Raw genomic sequence first — 15,285 nt, 5'->3', positions numbered from 1 at the left:
AATATGCTATTTTAGTTTATGCCCCTGAAATGACACCATCTTTTTGGCACCAGTCAAAGAAAGCTTCCTAGATATCTATGGGAAGGGAATGTTTTGCAATAATCCAAGACATAGGTCGCAGAAGCATGAATTACTGTGGGGAGGTCTGTGTCTGCTCCATAACCTGTGACAAATAAAATAGAGAAAACAACTTTCAAGCAAAGCATTTATCCAGGACTCCAAAGGTTGAAACCTGATCTAAGCAATCTTGGCAAATCACGAAAGCAGAGTGACCAATTGTTTTCAACTCAGGAAACTAGGGCAACCTTTTCCTGTCCATTTTCCAATCCTAATACTTGGGTCTACTTGAGAACTCTAGATATAGATTTTTGGAGAAAGGTTCAACATAGCTAATTATATTTATATGATATATACATATTATATAAATTATTATACCAATTATTATATTTATATGATATGAGTATGGCATAGTCAAATAAAAAGCTCCAACCTAACCAAGATGCATATATTTTTATGTTCTATCTATTTTTAAAAAATATTTTATTTATTATTTATTTATTTATTTATTTGCCCCTCCCCCCATTCATATGGGGGGAGGGGCAGAGGGATAAGCAGACTCCCTGCTGAGTGTAGAGCCTGATTTAGGCTTGACCCCAGGACCTCAAGATCATGACCTGACTCAAAGATAGCTGCTTAACCAACTGAACCACCGAGGCCCCCCTTGTTTTCTCTCTTAACATTTTTTTCATAGAGGATGTGACTTAACTTTTAGGATTTATTGGTTTTGTACCTATTGTTAATCTCTTCATCCTTTCTTCTTTCTTTTAATTTTGGAAAGGGCAAATATAATTCAGGAAACAATGTCAAAATACGCAAGATTATAATAGAATGCATAATTGTTTGCGTATTGAAAAATATTTACCTTGGCTTCACAAGCAGTATAGACAGAAAGTGAGCATCTATTTTATGTATAGTTCTTCGGTTTTCTTTCTTTGACAAATCTTTTGCAGTTTTCTTACTCTCCTCAACTGAACTTCCTTTTTTAAGGGGAAACGTGCTAATTTACTTGGTGTGGGGAAATGAGAGAGGTTTGGTTCAAAGCGAGTGGTATTTTTTTCCTGAGTATCTACTGGTCTAAGGGCACTCCTGGTTGATTGCTCTCCCGTTAGCCAGTTCATCCACATCTTGGAGGGTTTCCTCCTTTGGGGAGGTTAAAACAGCTTGCATAGACGCAATGATGCCAGGACAGGAGAAGTGTTCTCATGCTTTGCTGCACTATATCAGCTCCAGAGAACATTTGAAGGTCCGGCAAAAGTTTTGCCATTTCCTGTGGCCTTTCCAGAAGCAAGGTCTTACAAAGCTCGTGAGTGTCCAGGGAATATAGGAGCCTGAGAAATACTCTGCACTCAGAACTTGTGGTGTATTATTATCCTAACCGTTGCACTTGACAGCAGATCACTGAGCAGGTCTGAAAATGGGGCAGTGACTTGTGGCTGCTTTACTGTGTGCCAAGGAGTCATTTTCAGCTGCTGAACCAGCGACCTACCGCCACCTGGGGAACTGTTTCCTCCCACAAACTGACCCTGCTCTGTTCCTGAAGGCTGGCTATGGGCCTCCGGTGCACATGACACTCTTTTATTATTCTGATCACCAGCATAATTGTTATAGTTATCCTTACTATTATTGTCCAAACCTGAGGTGCTCTGTGTGTGTGTGTGTGTGTGTGTGAGAGAGAGAGAGAGAGAGACAGAGAGACAGAGAGACAGAGAGTGAGAGATAGAAAGAGAGAAAGAGACAGAGAGAGAGAGGGGAAAAGAGAGAGGACAGAGAGCGGGGGAATAAATATTGGGGTTTCTGGACAGTAGGTGGATGGCTGCTTCTCTCTCTCACTAACCATTTGCAACTCTCCCCTAGAACAAATACAGAGTTACACACCAGTGCTTCTTAGTGAACCGTAACATTTTCTTTAACCACAGAAAACAATTGCTGAAACAAACAGGATCTCAGAAAGGCAGTTAAAAAATACTGTGAGCATGACTCATTTTTTTTCTCCCCAAATCTTTATGGGGTCCATAAATCTAAATGAACTTATATATACTTTTTTAAGCAAATGGATCTAAATTCTAAATTTGTGTTCCCTTAGGGGTAAAGGGTTCTTTAAAAATGTGTCCCTTGCAAGGAAATATGGTTGCCTTAGTAAAAAGCTCCTGGGCATTTTCCTTCCATTATGTTAGAGAAAATGCATTGTACCAAAAGCTTTCTGCTTTCCTAGGCATGGTAAGGGAGCCAATAGCATGCATGAAACATAAAGCAAGCATGAATTCCTCTGGGTAGATCTATGCCACTGTGCAGAGAAGATTAAGTAATAGAATGCTGGAATTTTAAAAAATAAAATCTTATAGAATTGTGTAATCAACCCTCTTGTTTTAGATGAAAGGTGAAGCCCAAGGAGATGACATGACTTGCCCAGACCCTACACCCATATAATGTCAGGGGCTGTGCTCTGATCCAGCTGCTAGCAACTCGTCTGATGCGTTTTCATCATATCGTACCTCTGATCAGTTTTTAACGAAGCTGAAGTTCTGTAAATAAATCCAATTTTGAATATACTAGGTTAACCCAATCTGTAAAAAAAATTCGTGGGCATCACTTTCTACTCCATAAACCCATTTTTGTTACTACGTAGTAGGAATTGGTATTGATTGAGTGCTTACTATGTTATAGGCACCATTCTAAGCCCTTCCCGGTAACAACATTTAATCTTCACACTGCCTGTGAGGTTTATACTCCATTTTATAAGTAAGCAAACTGAGGCACAGAATGATGAAGGAACCTGCTCACAATCACAGAGTGATTTAAGTGGCAAAGCCCAAGCAGTGTTGACTCTACTGCTGAAGCTCTTGACTGTCTACCCCTAACAGCACTTACTTCAATGAAGCACCAGCCAGACAAGTGTTCACAGAAAAGGGCAAACAGGAGCCATAACTCAGAGAACCAGATAAAAATACACTGGATATTGGGCTTATCAGGATTCTTTCTCTCATCTTTGGGGATTAAGTTAAATGAGAAATTCAGTCCAGAAAGTATAAAGCATTGGCACGTGTGGAGTGCGATGCAAATATTATGAATCTATTGTGAAGACAATCTGTACAGCCCAACGGGTATTACTGTCCCACTTCAGCGCTGAGAGAACAGAGCAAGTTAAGTAACTTGTATAAGTCACAAAAGTAGTTCCAGGCAGACAAGAATTTGAATCTGAATCTTGTCGGATTCCCAACTTGACTCTTCACCATATCTAGTGAGATTGAAATAATCACCTTAATGATCAGGAATGCTCATGGGAGAGATCCTAGAATTTACCCAGCCCTGCTTTTCTGAGGTCTTACCTCTTCCTGGGGGTGCGGTCACACATCAAACATAGTGTGGAGCATTGGACTATAGATAACGCTCTTTAGCACCATAGTCAGGCAGCAAAAGAATCCCTTTGGGGGAAAGAAAGGTGGTCTGGGTATTTTGGAGGTTGGGTGAAGAATCACCAGATTGTCCAATCTAGGCTTATCTTCCTAGCTGTGAACATTTTTTAAGTCCTGAGGGGGTAAATATCTAAGGTCAAACTTCAAGTGGCTCTAAATACCTGTCATCAAGGTCAAGCAACAGATTGAGAATTTGGCAAACACCCATGAAGCTCAAGTAGGTATTCTTAAAACCAATCAGTTATGATAAAACTTCACATTATGAAGTTTTGAAATATTTCTGAGGCCAGAACAAAATAATATAAAGACATTGGAACATTGGTCATGGTTATACCCTAGATGGTTAGGTTGTGAAGGCATCTTATCATGCTATACTCTGTAATTTTTCTTCACTGGATTTGTATTATTTGAGTAGTCACTCAATTTAACTATTGCTCATTAAAAAAAAAAATACTTGATTGAGTTTTCAAAAACTTACTAGCTATGGTTTCTTGTGGAAATCAACCAAATTGATGAGGTCCCTGAGTCCAGATTACCATTTACTTAGACAACTTCAAGTTCTAGAAAAGCTCTCTTGCCTATGGTCCCATTTCATTGACAGCATTTGCACAAGATATCTGTACATTACTAGATTAGCCATTGAAAATCACAACCCTACAGCCAAACCCTACCCTATAGATCTGCTTGTGCAAAATAAGGGAGAACCACATGGTGCCAGTGGGTATCAGAAGCTAGCATCCCAGCTGGAAGAAACAGAGAGGGCCTGGACATTGGGGTGCCAAACATATCCAAGGAAGATAAAAAGATCCAAAGGGAAAGGGAGAAGGGGAGAGGCAGCTAGTGCAGATAAAAGCAATATGGTATCATAGAGAACCATCCCTGGTCTGTTTGTCCAACTGCTACCCCAGCAGCTCTGCTGTGTGCCAAGCACCATGGCAGGCTTCCCTTAATGTGATAGAAAAGAGAGCACCAAAGAGGGACAAGGGGAATACTTTTGCACTAATTTCCTACCTTAAACTAAACATTTGTCTAGTCATGACTTAAAAAAAAAGATATTTGGAGGAACCATTCATTCCTTTGTCTCCCACTTTGCCTTCTAGTCCTTGGGGCTAGATTGATACCCACAACCACTGGGTGCTTTCAAGGTACCCAAGCTGGGCACAAGTTTCAAAGCTAAGTAAAGTAGACCAGAATGGTTCCTGCCAGAAAGATATTTACCTTCACCAAAAATATCATCCTCTTCCTCGCCCAGGAGCTCCTCCGGGTCCAGATACTGCATGTTGGAGAGGGCAGTCAGAGGGTGACAGCAGAGGTGCAGCAGTTCCCCACTGACAACAGTGCTCCCCGGGCAATTTCCTCTCCCCAGGGCCTCAGGTTGCAAAAGCCCTCAGGAAGGCAGCTTCCTCATCTCATCTGCCCTCGGAAAGCAGCTTCATTCATACGAATAGGCTTTTGGAGAGTGCATTTCATGTGGGGTAATTCTCACCCCTGAGAAGAATTTTGGGGGTGAAAGGGGCTGCAGATCTGGCTGGACCTGAACACAGATACCACTTAAAGTCTGAGTGCAATGAATTCTTTCAAGGCCACAACTTTCATATTTTCTTAAAGAGGAAGGCGGGCTTTTAACTTTCTTATGAATTTGAACAGGATGGGTAATGTTGAAAGAGGGGGGGGGGCGGTTCACATTTCTCTTATCTTGGTTTTGCTTCAACGATAATTTCTCCAAAAGCACAGCAAGCCACTATGCTGCACCAAAGAGGCATTTGGGGTGGGGTGGGGTGGGGTGGAGACTGAGCTTCTATTTCACCCTGTAATAGTGGCCTTCTTTTTGCAAACATACTGCATTTGAGGATGCAGCTTTACCAATGTTTAAACAGAGTCTAGCACATGTGTTGGTTCTTATTGGCTTAGTTAATCTATGGTTAAGCTGTAGATAACTTGTTTGGGTCAAACAGCTTCCATTTTGCAATTTTGACTCCATCTGGGTCTTTGGACTATCACCAAAGTGGGAAGAAGAAAATGTGTAATGCCAAAGGCAGCTCCTCCCAGAGGAAGGAGTCACCAACCAGGGAACTTCCACAGTAGCATGGGGACTGGCATCCCCATAGGGAATGACCCCAAGTGCTCTAAGCTCCAGATAGCTGTTCAAACACCAATCTTTGAGTGATACTGCAGCTTCATCTGGGGGTTTCCCAGAGCCCTCGGTTGTGTTGTAAAGACCTCACAGGTGGTCAGAAGCTTCGAAAAGGCAAATAGTGATAATGGTGAAGAGCTGTTAGCCTCCAGTGTTGACTTCTGGCAACTTTATTAGTAGGTTTTTCAAAAATATATTTTTAATGGGCTTTATCTTTTAGAGCAGTTTTAGGTTCACAGCAAAATTCAGAGGAAGTAACAGTTTTCCCTTATACTCCCTGCCTGTACACACATATAGCTTCTCCCGTTAGCGCCAGCCCCAATCCCAGCATCCACCATCAGAGAGGTTTATTTATGACTAATGAACCTACGCTGGCACATCGCAACCACTCAGAGCTCAGAGTTTACCTTAGGGTTTGCCCTGCGTGTTGTGCACTCTGTGGATTTTGACAAATGGTTAATGACATGTATCCACCATTACGGTATTATATGAAGCAGTTTTGCTGCCTAAAAACCCTCTGTGCTCTGTCTTCTTCCCTCCCTCCCACCCACTCCCTAGCAATGCTAATCTTTGAAACTATCTCCATAGTTTTGCCTTTTGCAGAATGTCATATAGTTGGAATAATACAGAATATAGACTTTTCAGATTGGGTTTCTTTCACTTAGTAAGATGCATTTACATGTCTTCTACATTTTTTCCTGGCCTTTTAGGTCATTTCTTTTTAGTATTGAATAATATTCCACTGTTTGTATGGACCACAGTTTCTCTATCCATTCACCCACTGTAGGATATCTCAGTTGCTTCCAGTTTGGGCAATTACAAATCAACCTGCCAGAAACATCTATGCACAGGCATTTGGGTGGACATAATTTTTAATTCCATTGGGTCAGTACCAGGAAGCACAACTGCTGGTTGGTGTGATAAGAATATGTTAAGTTTTGTAGGAAGCTGCCAAATTGTCTTCGAAAGTGGCTGTGCCATTTTGCATTCCCACCAGCAATGAATGAGATTCCTGTCGTCAGCCCAAGGAAAGGAACTGTCCAGCCCCAAAGGCCAATAGCACCTCTCTTCCACTTGAGAAATATGGAGGGGCAGACAGATGGAGCTGACACCTCCTCTAGCTGTACTGCATCTCCCTTCTTTCTGACCCTCTACCACCATCCCCCACCCTGATTCCCACTCAAATGACTTTTCTGGTCAAGGATTGTACTTAATTACTTCAATTAAATGAATAAAAAATGGATCTGAATTGTAAGATAGTGCAGCCACTATGGAATACAGTATGGGGATTCTTAAAAAAATTAAAAATAGAATTACCATATGATGTATCAATCCCAATTCTGGATATAGATCCAGAAGAATTGAAAACTGAATCTTGAATTGATACTTGCTCTGCTATGTTCACTGCAGCATTATTCATGATAGGCAAGATGTGGTAGCAAGCTAAATGTCCACCGGCAGATGAATGGATAAAGTATGATATCTATCTATCTATCTATCTATCTATCTATCTATCTATCTATCTATCCATCTATTTCTCCAGTCACATGGTACAACATGGATGAACCTTGAAGACATGATTCTAAATGATATAAGCCAATTGCAAAAAGACAAATACTGCATGATTCCTTTGTGATGTATCTAAAGTAATCAAATTTATAGAAACAAAAAAAAAATGTGGTTGCCAGGCGCAAAGGGAAGTGGAAATGGGAGCTGCTATTTGATGGGTATAGAGTCTCAGTCAAGCAAATGAGAAAGATCCAGAGATCTACTGCAAAACAATGTGCACCCAGTCAACAGAGCTTAAAAATTGTTAAATTATTATGAGGGAAAACTTAGGTTATCTGTTTTTATCACACACACACACACACACACCCACTAGGCCCAAATGCAGGAAATCTGGGTTGGCACTGGCTGGGAGGAACAGAGGGTATCAGTTTTGACTGTTACTACACTTCATATCCATTGTCCCCATGCCCTTTACACTTCACAGCTCAATCATGGACATGCTATTCCCTCGCAGATGAAGCAGTGGGACTCTGAGAGCTTAAATACCTCTCCTAAGAGCACATAGCTGGCAAGTGGCCCATTTGACTAGCTCCAGAGCTCACCCTGTTACCTCTCATCTAAATAGCTTTATGGGTGACTGCAGATGATCTGGGTCACCACAGCATCCCACTGGCTCCTGGGATCTGTACCACTTCCATCTCCTCCCATCTCAGAGTCACCAGGTACCATGTTAACCCTGGGGCTCCCAGCCTTTCCATACCAGCAGGTTAGCATGATACCTCTAGGCCTATTTTCTTTCTTTCTTTTTTTTAAAAAATTATTTATTTGACAGAGAGAGAGAGAAAGAGAAAACATAAGCAGGGGGATTTGCAAGCAAAGGGAGAGAAAGAAGTAGGCCCCCTCAGAGCAGAACCCTGAGATCATGATCCAAGTTGAGGGCAGACGCTTAACAAACTGAGCCACCCAGGTGCCCCTCTATGCCTATTTTTTTATATCTTCCTGTTATGAGCTTAATTGTGTCTCCCCGCATCCTACCTCATTTCATATGTTGAGGTTCTAACCCCAACACCTGAGAATGTGATGTTGTTTGGAATTAGGGTCATTGCAGATGTAACTGGTTATGAACAGGGTGGGCCTTTAATTCCAATATGAATTGTCCTTATAGAAAGGGGAATTGGCACAGAGACACACACACACAGGGAGAACACCATGTGAAGATGAAGGCAGAAATCTTAAAGCCAAGGAATGCCAAAGACTGTCAACAAACCACAGAAGCAATGGAAGAGGCATGAAACATATTCCCCTCACCTCCTTCAGAAGGAACCAACCCTGCTGACACCTTAGACTTCTAGCCTCAAGAACTTAGAGATGACAAATTTTGGTTATTGAAGGCATCCAGTTTAGGGTCCTTTGTTATAGCAGCCTTAACAAACTAATACACTTCCTCATTTGGTCTGTTGTGAGGATTACATAAGATAATTCCTGTAAAGGAATTGACAACACAGGGCACACTAAATGCACCCAGTCATAATTCTCCAACTTAAATCTTCCAAAGGGCAGCTTGGGGCCATTTCTCTAATCGAAGCATCAGTAGGTATAGGGAATGAGCAGTCCATGCTCTATACAAAATCTCAACAACTGTTGGTAAGTTCCCTTCAGTCTTGTCTTTTCCCATTTAGGTATTCTAAAAACACAGCTAACAGTCTCAAAAAAACCAAACCACTAATGCCACTGAGAACACTTTGAGAACAAGAAATATAGAAATTATGGTCCCTTCTCTCCAAAATTCACACTCATTTTACAGAGATAAGGTGTATACACATGATGTGTTAGCTAAACTAGTAGACTAGAAGCTACTAGCTAGCTACTAGAAAACTAGTAAACTACAGAGGCAAGTAACAATATGAATAAATTTCAACAGCACAGTGTTTGGGCACCTGGATGTCTCAGTCGGTTAAGCATTTGGCTCTTGATTTTAGCTCAGGTCATGGTCTCAGGGTCCTGGGATTAAGCCCCATGTTGGGCTCTATGCTCAGAGTGGGGGATGGGGTCTATCTGAGATTCTCTCTCTCCCTCTGCCCCTCCTCCGCCTCTCTAAAGTAAATTTAAAAATCTAAAAAAAAGAAAAAACAGTGTTGACTAAAATAGCTCAAAAATATAAATAGTATTATTCTATTTATATAAATGCCAAAAGTAGACAAAATGGAGAAAATATATAATCAACAGCTAACACTTCTATAATGCCAGGCATAGTTCTAAGTACATTGATTCATTTAATTCTCACCCCAGCCCTGTGAAATTGGTATTATTATCTTCATTTTACTTTCAGGCCCAAGAAGTAAAATGACCCACCCAGGCTCATGCATCCCGTGGTGGAGCCAAGATCTGACTCAAGCTCCAGCTTTACCCTCAGCATATTACATGTCTCTCATACGTGTAAAACACAAGGCAGAGCAGAGCTATTTGCAGCTCCCCTGCTATAAATACTCCAAACCTTTCCTTCCAAGGCTCCCTTCCCTCTCTTTGTCTTCCCAACTTAGGATACATCCACTCATCTTTCAGAGCTTGATCTAAGGGCTACTACCTTCACGAAGCCTTCTCTGACATCCCAGGTGGAAATGCTTGTCCTACTCCCTAGGTCCACCTATCTGTGTACCCATTTCACCCCTGCCCTTCCCTCCTCAAGGGCAGAGTATGTTTCTCCTTAAGCTTTGTATCTCTAGTCTCCTAGGACATTGCCAGAAAGTCATTGATCAATTTGCATTTTTAAAATGAGTAACAATGATGAAATGAATAGCAGAAAGCTCAAGTGTGAATTGAATATAAGAGGGCAAAAATCTTTACTTGGGACTTTATCCTAGAATCTATAGGGGAGGAAAAAAAAACCCTTTTCCTCTATCCTTTTAGGTCTTTAACCGGGACCTGTGACTTAAATGGACACAAGACAGATTAACAGGAGGAAGGGCGTACACATTTTATTAACATTTCTACATGCAGAGGGGCTTCGCAGAAAAGAAGTCAAAATTCTAGAAAAGTGGTTGACTCATTTTAACGAAGAGCAATAAGCTGTGGATCTTGAGACTATGCACAAAAAAAGGGAAAGTCTGGGCTTCTAGAGGTGGTAAAATTGGGGGAGGGGACTAGGATGTTTGTGATCAATAAAGACTGTTTAACATCTGTTATGTGCACTCATCTCACTGTCTCTGAAGATAAGAAAACAGTGGTTTCAGTGATGAAGAGTCATTCTTCTCCTCATGGTGGGAGAGAACAAACCTTTGCAAAAGGGGAATGCTTGCCCTGCTTTTAGGCAGGGAGAGAGAGGGCAGAGAGCTCTCCTGTGTCTGCTGTTCCTCAATTGCCATCAGCCAAAAATAACCCTAATGCCAACATGGCATATTTTTGGGTGGCCTATTCCAAGCCTCTTCAAATCTGCACTAGAATACAAAGACCAAGGCTAGGGAAACTCCGTGCACACAGCAAGGCAGCCAGTGAGGGGGAGTTAAAGGGGTGTGGGTTATAGGGAGTAGTTTGACAAACTCCTAAGAAGGGAGTGTGGAACGGAACCAAAGGGTTCCGTTCAGTGACTCCCTTCCTTTTTTAGTGACTGAGGCAAACAGCTCTGATTATCGGATCTGGGGTAGAGAACAAAAGTAAGGATGGGCCAGTATGAGCCAAGTATTTCCTGCAAAGACTGTGGCAATCTGGGCTAAGTCTAACAATAGAACCTCATCAAGGTCAAAGGCACAGGAACTTGGCAAAGCTTTTGTACTACTCTGAATAGTTGGTACACATTTTGTGCTATCTTAGGTGTTCATATTTCAAAGACATGCAAGTCCTAGTCCATGCTTTGAGGAACTTTACTCACTGGCTCCTGTGGTCATTCATTCGTTCATTCATTCATTCATTCCATTACTCATCCATCCATCTATCCATTTGAAAAACAATTGTAAATGTCTACTATATTTCTAGCACAGTGATTAACATTTAAGTAAATGTATAAGTGACTGGGCAAATATTGTGCTGAACATATAAAACCCAACACAATATTATTATTTTGTGATATGATAGTTTAGTTTATAATGATCCACTGTTTATTTATTAATTTTAAACACTGGGCTCACTCTTTTGAAAAAGATATTTCCATCTGTGAAGTGCTTAAAGGAGGAAACTATACTAGTGGGGTCATGGCATTGTCCAAGGTGGGCTTTCCTTCCAATAGAGGATGAGCTTCACAGTCCTTTCTCTGTCTCTACTTCTGGAGAATTTCCCAGGCTCTATAGAAAATGTTTTTGATTTTTAGATAAAAAAATTCAGAGCAGGGAAACGAATCTGAAATAATTAGGGGTAAAATGTCCATAAACAGAAAGGAGAACCAAGTAGGAGAGAGGAACTGAAACTGTGAGGAGTGGCTGGAATCAAAAAAGAAAAAGAAGGTGAAAAAAACCCACAGAGCCAGAAATAATCTCATCTGTGGGTACCTTTGCCTGTAAAAATGCATTTAAAATGCATCTAACTGCTAAATGCCATGACCAAGGAGCTGGGATTAATGGAGCACCTTTTTTTTGCTTTTAAAGATTTTATTTATTTATTGATAGAATGAGAGAGCACAAGCAAAGGGAGTAGCAGAGGGAGAAGCAGAAGCAGGCTCCTCACCTAGCAGGGAACCTGATGTGGGGCTCAATCCCAGAACCCTGAGATCATGACCTGAGCTGAAGGTAGACGTTTAACCGAATGAACCACCATTCGGTCCTGGTGCCCCAGGAACATGACTTTTCATGATGTTCTTGTTCTCAGGTTGCCCAGAGGAGATACCCAACTTGCAGGATGACAACCCAGAGGCTTTGGAACTCTTCCTACACACATCCCCCAATTTTAGGTGTATCTCTCAGTTGAAGGAATACAATTGGGGCCATTTATGGCAGATGCTGGGAAGCCTGTAGAAGCCCTGGCTGGTTCTCTTCAGTAGGACTCAGGACAATGAGGATAATTGCCCAGTGACTGCATCTGCTCACTCTGCTCTGGAAGGAGGGAGAAGAGGCCAGCAAAAATGGTCTCTCTGGCAAGACTCACACTGGGTATGGTTTACAAGGAATAGCCTTGGGCTAAGAGTCTGACTGCTAGGAATAGTTAACCCGCAACTAGTAACTTTTTAAATGGCATAAAAGGCACTGGTTCTGGGATTTGACTAGAATTGAATTTCAATCCTAGCTTTGCTACATCAGCCCTTTGTCTGAAGCTATTGAATTTGTGCAAAATGGAATAATAATCTGAAGTTCAGTCCTCTCTCTTCAAACTGTCCCAAATTAAAACACAATCTTTATCAATAGCTTGTCTAACTATACAAACACAACTTCAAGACTCAGTCCCTGGCCCGTACCCTCTATCTCAACCAGAGTTATAATCTCAACCAGAATTGTGATAGGATGATCGAAAAATACTTTTGAATACAAAAATACATTACATTAGAAGAAGAGAAATTGTCCCACTCTTGGGCCAAAGTAAAACTTTGGTGTAGTGGAATTGGTATCACCTTCTGTGATGTGATTGAACCTATCTGCCTAACTTACAGTCTTAGAGTGAGCCTAATGATCTTACACTAGAAAGTCTTTAAAAACAGATCCTAATATATTAATGATCATCTAAATACCTTTTCTTTCCTCTATTAAATATCTTACTACTTACAGAGTATAAGTTATGGTAGCTCTCTCAGGGGTGTTTCTCTTGTGACAAGTATAAAATGAAACGTTGACAATTTATCTGAAAAGTTGCCTTAACAATAAGGATAAAATTCCACTGGGATGGGGGCAACAAAATGGAAATATGAATTCAGCAAGCAAAAGGAAAAATATAAAACATTTCCAAATCTCAAAAAATATAATCATTTACTTTTTTTATGTGGCTGATGGAGATATATATATTATATTTATATCATATATTCTTTGTAAATTTTAAAACTTATCACAAAAAATGTATGCAAGGGTACATAGTTTTCCAAAATTTACTTTGGGTTTCAGAAACCTAGACAGTTAAAGACCAATGATGCAGACCCTGCATTAAGCAGAGCAGGATCAGAGCAGGCCCTATAGACCAGGGACCAGGATCAGGGGACCCTGGAAAAGCATTTGGCAGTTGGGGGCCCATGGTGGCTGGATATGGCAGAGGGAAGCCCTGGTATCTCCATCCCTTTGCATGTACTAGCTCTGTGCGTTGTGACCTGTTTTTCTCCTGACCTGTTTCTTCTTAGCCTCAATATTTCTTCTTTGTGGGGATGGCAACAAAAAGAAGGATTTGAAATTTGGGATTTGTTATGTTCTGATTTGGGCCAAATGTTTTTGAAAACTCTTCCCACCATGGCTTCTTTTTAATATATATGTCTCAGTGACTTCTGATTTCACAGAGGACAGAAAAATAACTTGGGTAAAAAAAGACTTCTCAATGACTCCGTTCCAAAAAAAAAAAAAAAAAGATAGGAAGTGTTACCGATCCATCTATCACAGCCACTAACTCAGGAAATGAAACGGGTGAGCCCTGATCCTCTGCCCTGGCCAACAGTTCCTTCCCAGGGAATCCCAAGGGGGCTGACAAATCTAAAGCATAGCTCCTGGCTAGGTTTGCCAACACTGTTGCAGAACAAACTCAGAAAAACTTGTATAAAAACTCAATAACTCAGTGGAGGGTTTGGAAAAGAGAATGGAAGAGATTAATTTCAGGTACCAGCAGCTGAGGGAGTTGGCTGACTTAAGCCTTAATAACCAACTTCTCTGCCAGCAAGACAGATACTTAGAGTCTTATAGGGAGAGGCTGTGTGTGCAACATATAGGGATATGTGCAAGAGAACAGACACAGAGCATGTAGTCAAGGGTAGGGATCCATATGTGTTCAGCGCATGATCATGGGCAGAGAAGGGGACAGGTGGGGTGTGGCCTTCTAGGCATTTTGTTGCTAGCAGGGTTTTTCTGGTCTGGCTCTGGTGGTTGGCAATATCCCAGTCATTGCAAAACAGCTTTATTTATTTTTTATTTTTTTAATAATTAATTTTTATTGGTGTTCAATTTAACAACATGCAAAACACCTTTATTCATGCCTCAAGAAGGTGTGATAAGAAATAAGCACAATGGATTTTAATTAGAGCATTGGTCTTATCTGCTTTTGGTTTTAACTGTTGGTGGTCTATGGTTGAGTAAGAGGGCTTGTTAACAGAAAGAGAAAAAAAAAAAAACCATGAGGGAAGGGCAGGATGTTTTTCTTTTGTAAGGAAAAAACAACCAGGCTGCATCTGAGGTTTTTTTTTTTGTGTGTGTGTGTGATGTTAGGGGGTTTACTGCTTGTCTTGTCTATGTTGTAGGGTTCCATGGGAGAATATCCAGAGACATTCCTAGATTTGAAATTTCAGCCCTCCAGGAAATTCAGAAACTCGGCTCTGGGTGCTGTTTGAACACTGCAGGGTAGAGATGAGCCCTGGACAAGCCCTTAACATGCTGAAACTCTCATCCCCAGGTTCCCAGCCCACCTTGGATGAGCTTCCAACCTGCTTTGTCTGGCACCTAGGGAGACCTCCCTGCATGGAGCCCATTTGGATGGAACAAATGGAGAATTCTAGACTAAGAGATCTCCAGTCCTCCTTCCTTTTCCAGCAGGCTCCTTCCTCCTTTGTTTGGAAGTATAAATTGCAACAAAGACGATCAGTGAAAACAAGAACCTAGAGTAAAAAAAAAAAAAAGACAATGCATGTGTTCTATGCACTGAGTTAGGTCCCAATCCTGCCCCAGAGGGCTTAATGTGCCATCTTTCTCTGACTCTGGCTCTCCAGTATTCCCAGCCTATCATTAACAACTGTGGTATTTAAGCTTTTACCTCTGAAGAACCAGAGTGGCAAAAGCTGCCTTCTTCCCTGAAAAGTGTGGCCAGAGCACACTCCACCAAGCTGGTGAAGAAAGAGGATGATTCAACTCTGACTTTTTGTCATCCAGTGTGCAGTGTGAACGGCGGTGAAAAAGGGAACAATGTTTTCTTCTCTTCCCTCTATGAGAAGAGAGAGGAGAGTAGCCACAGGAGAGGGGGAAGGAGGGAGGAGGAGAGAAGGGGGAAGGGAAGGAAGGAGGGGGAGAGGGAGTGAAGGAAGGGCAGAAAGAGGAGAGAGAGAGGAAGGAAAAGACCAAGGAGCATAAA

The 15,285-nt window shown here is 41.4% G+C and overlaps 1 protein-coding gene and 1 long non-coding RNA gene across 6 annotated transcripts in view; one reads left to right on the top strand and one right to left on the bottom strand.

Moving 5' to 3' along the window:
• RIPOR2 (RHO family interacting cell polarization regulator 2) overlaps positions 1–15,285 on the bottom strand; it is a 220,819-nt gene that overhangs the window by 111,223 nt on the left and 94,311 nt on the right. The window contains exon 1 of one of the 5 annotated variants that reach the window (XM_041770240.1): positions 4,692–5,025. The exons of 3 other annotated variants lie outside the window; for them this stretch is intronic. In XM_041770240.1, the coding sequence (XP_041626174.1) occupies positions 4,692–4,752 (61 nt within the window). In that variant the 5' untranslated portion in view covers positions 4,753–5,025. Of the gene's footprint in view, positions 1–3,386; positions 3,488–4,691; positions 5,026–15,285 lie in introns of those variants that run through there. One more of the 5 variants, XM_041770243.1, reaches the window with a different exon arrangement.
• The window catches only part of LOC121499536, a 51,568-nt gene that overhangs the window by 19,201 nt on the left and 17,082 nt on the right, over positions 1–15,285 (top strand). The window lies entirely within an intron of this gene.

This window comes from Vulpes lagopus, chromosome 10 (assembly GCF_018345385.1).
Source record: "Vulpes lagopus strain Blue_001 chromosome 10, ASM1834538v1, whole genome shotgun sequence".
Taxonomy (NCBI): Eukaryota; Metazoa; Chordata; class Mammalia; order Carnivora; family Canidae; genus Vulpes; species Vulpes lagopus.
This window is presented reverse-complemented; position numbering and strand designations above follow the sequence as displayed.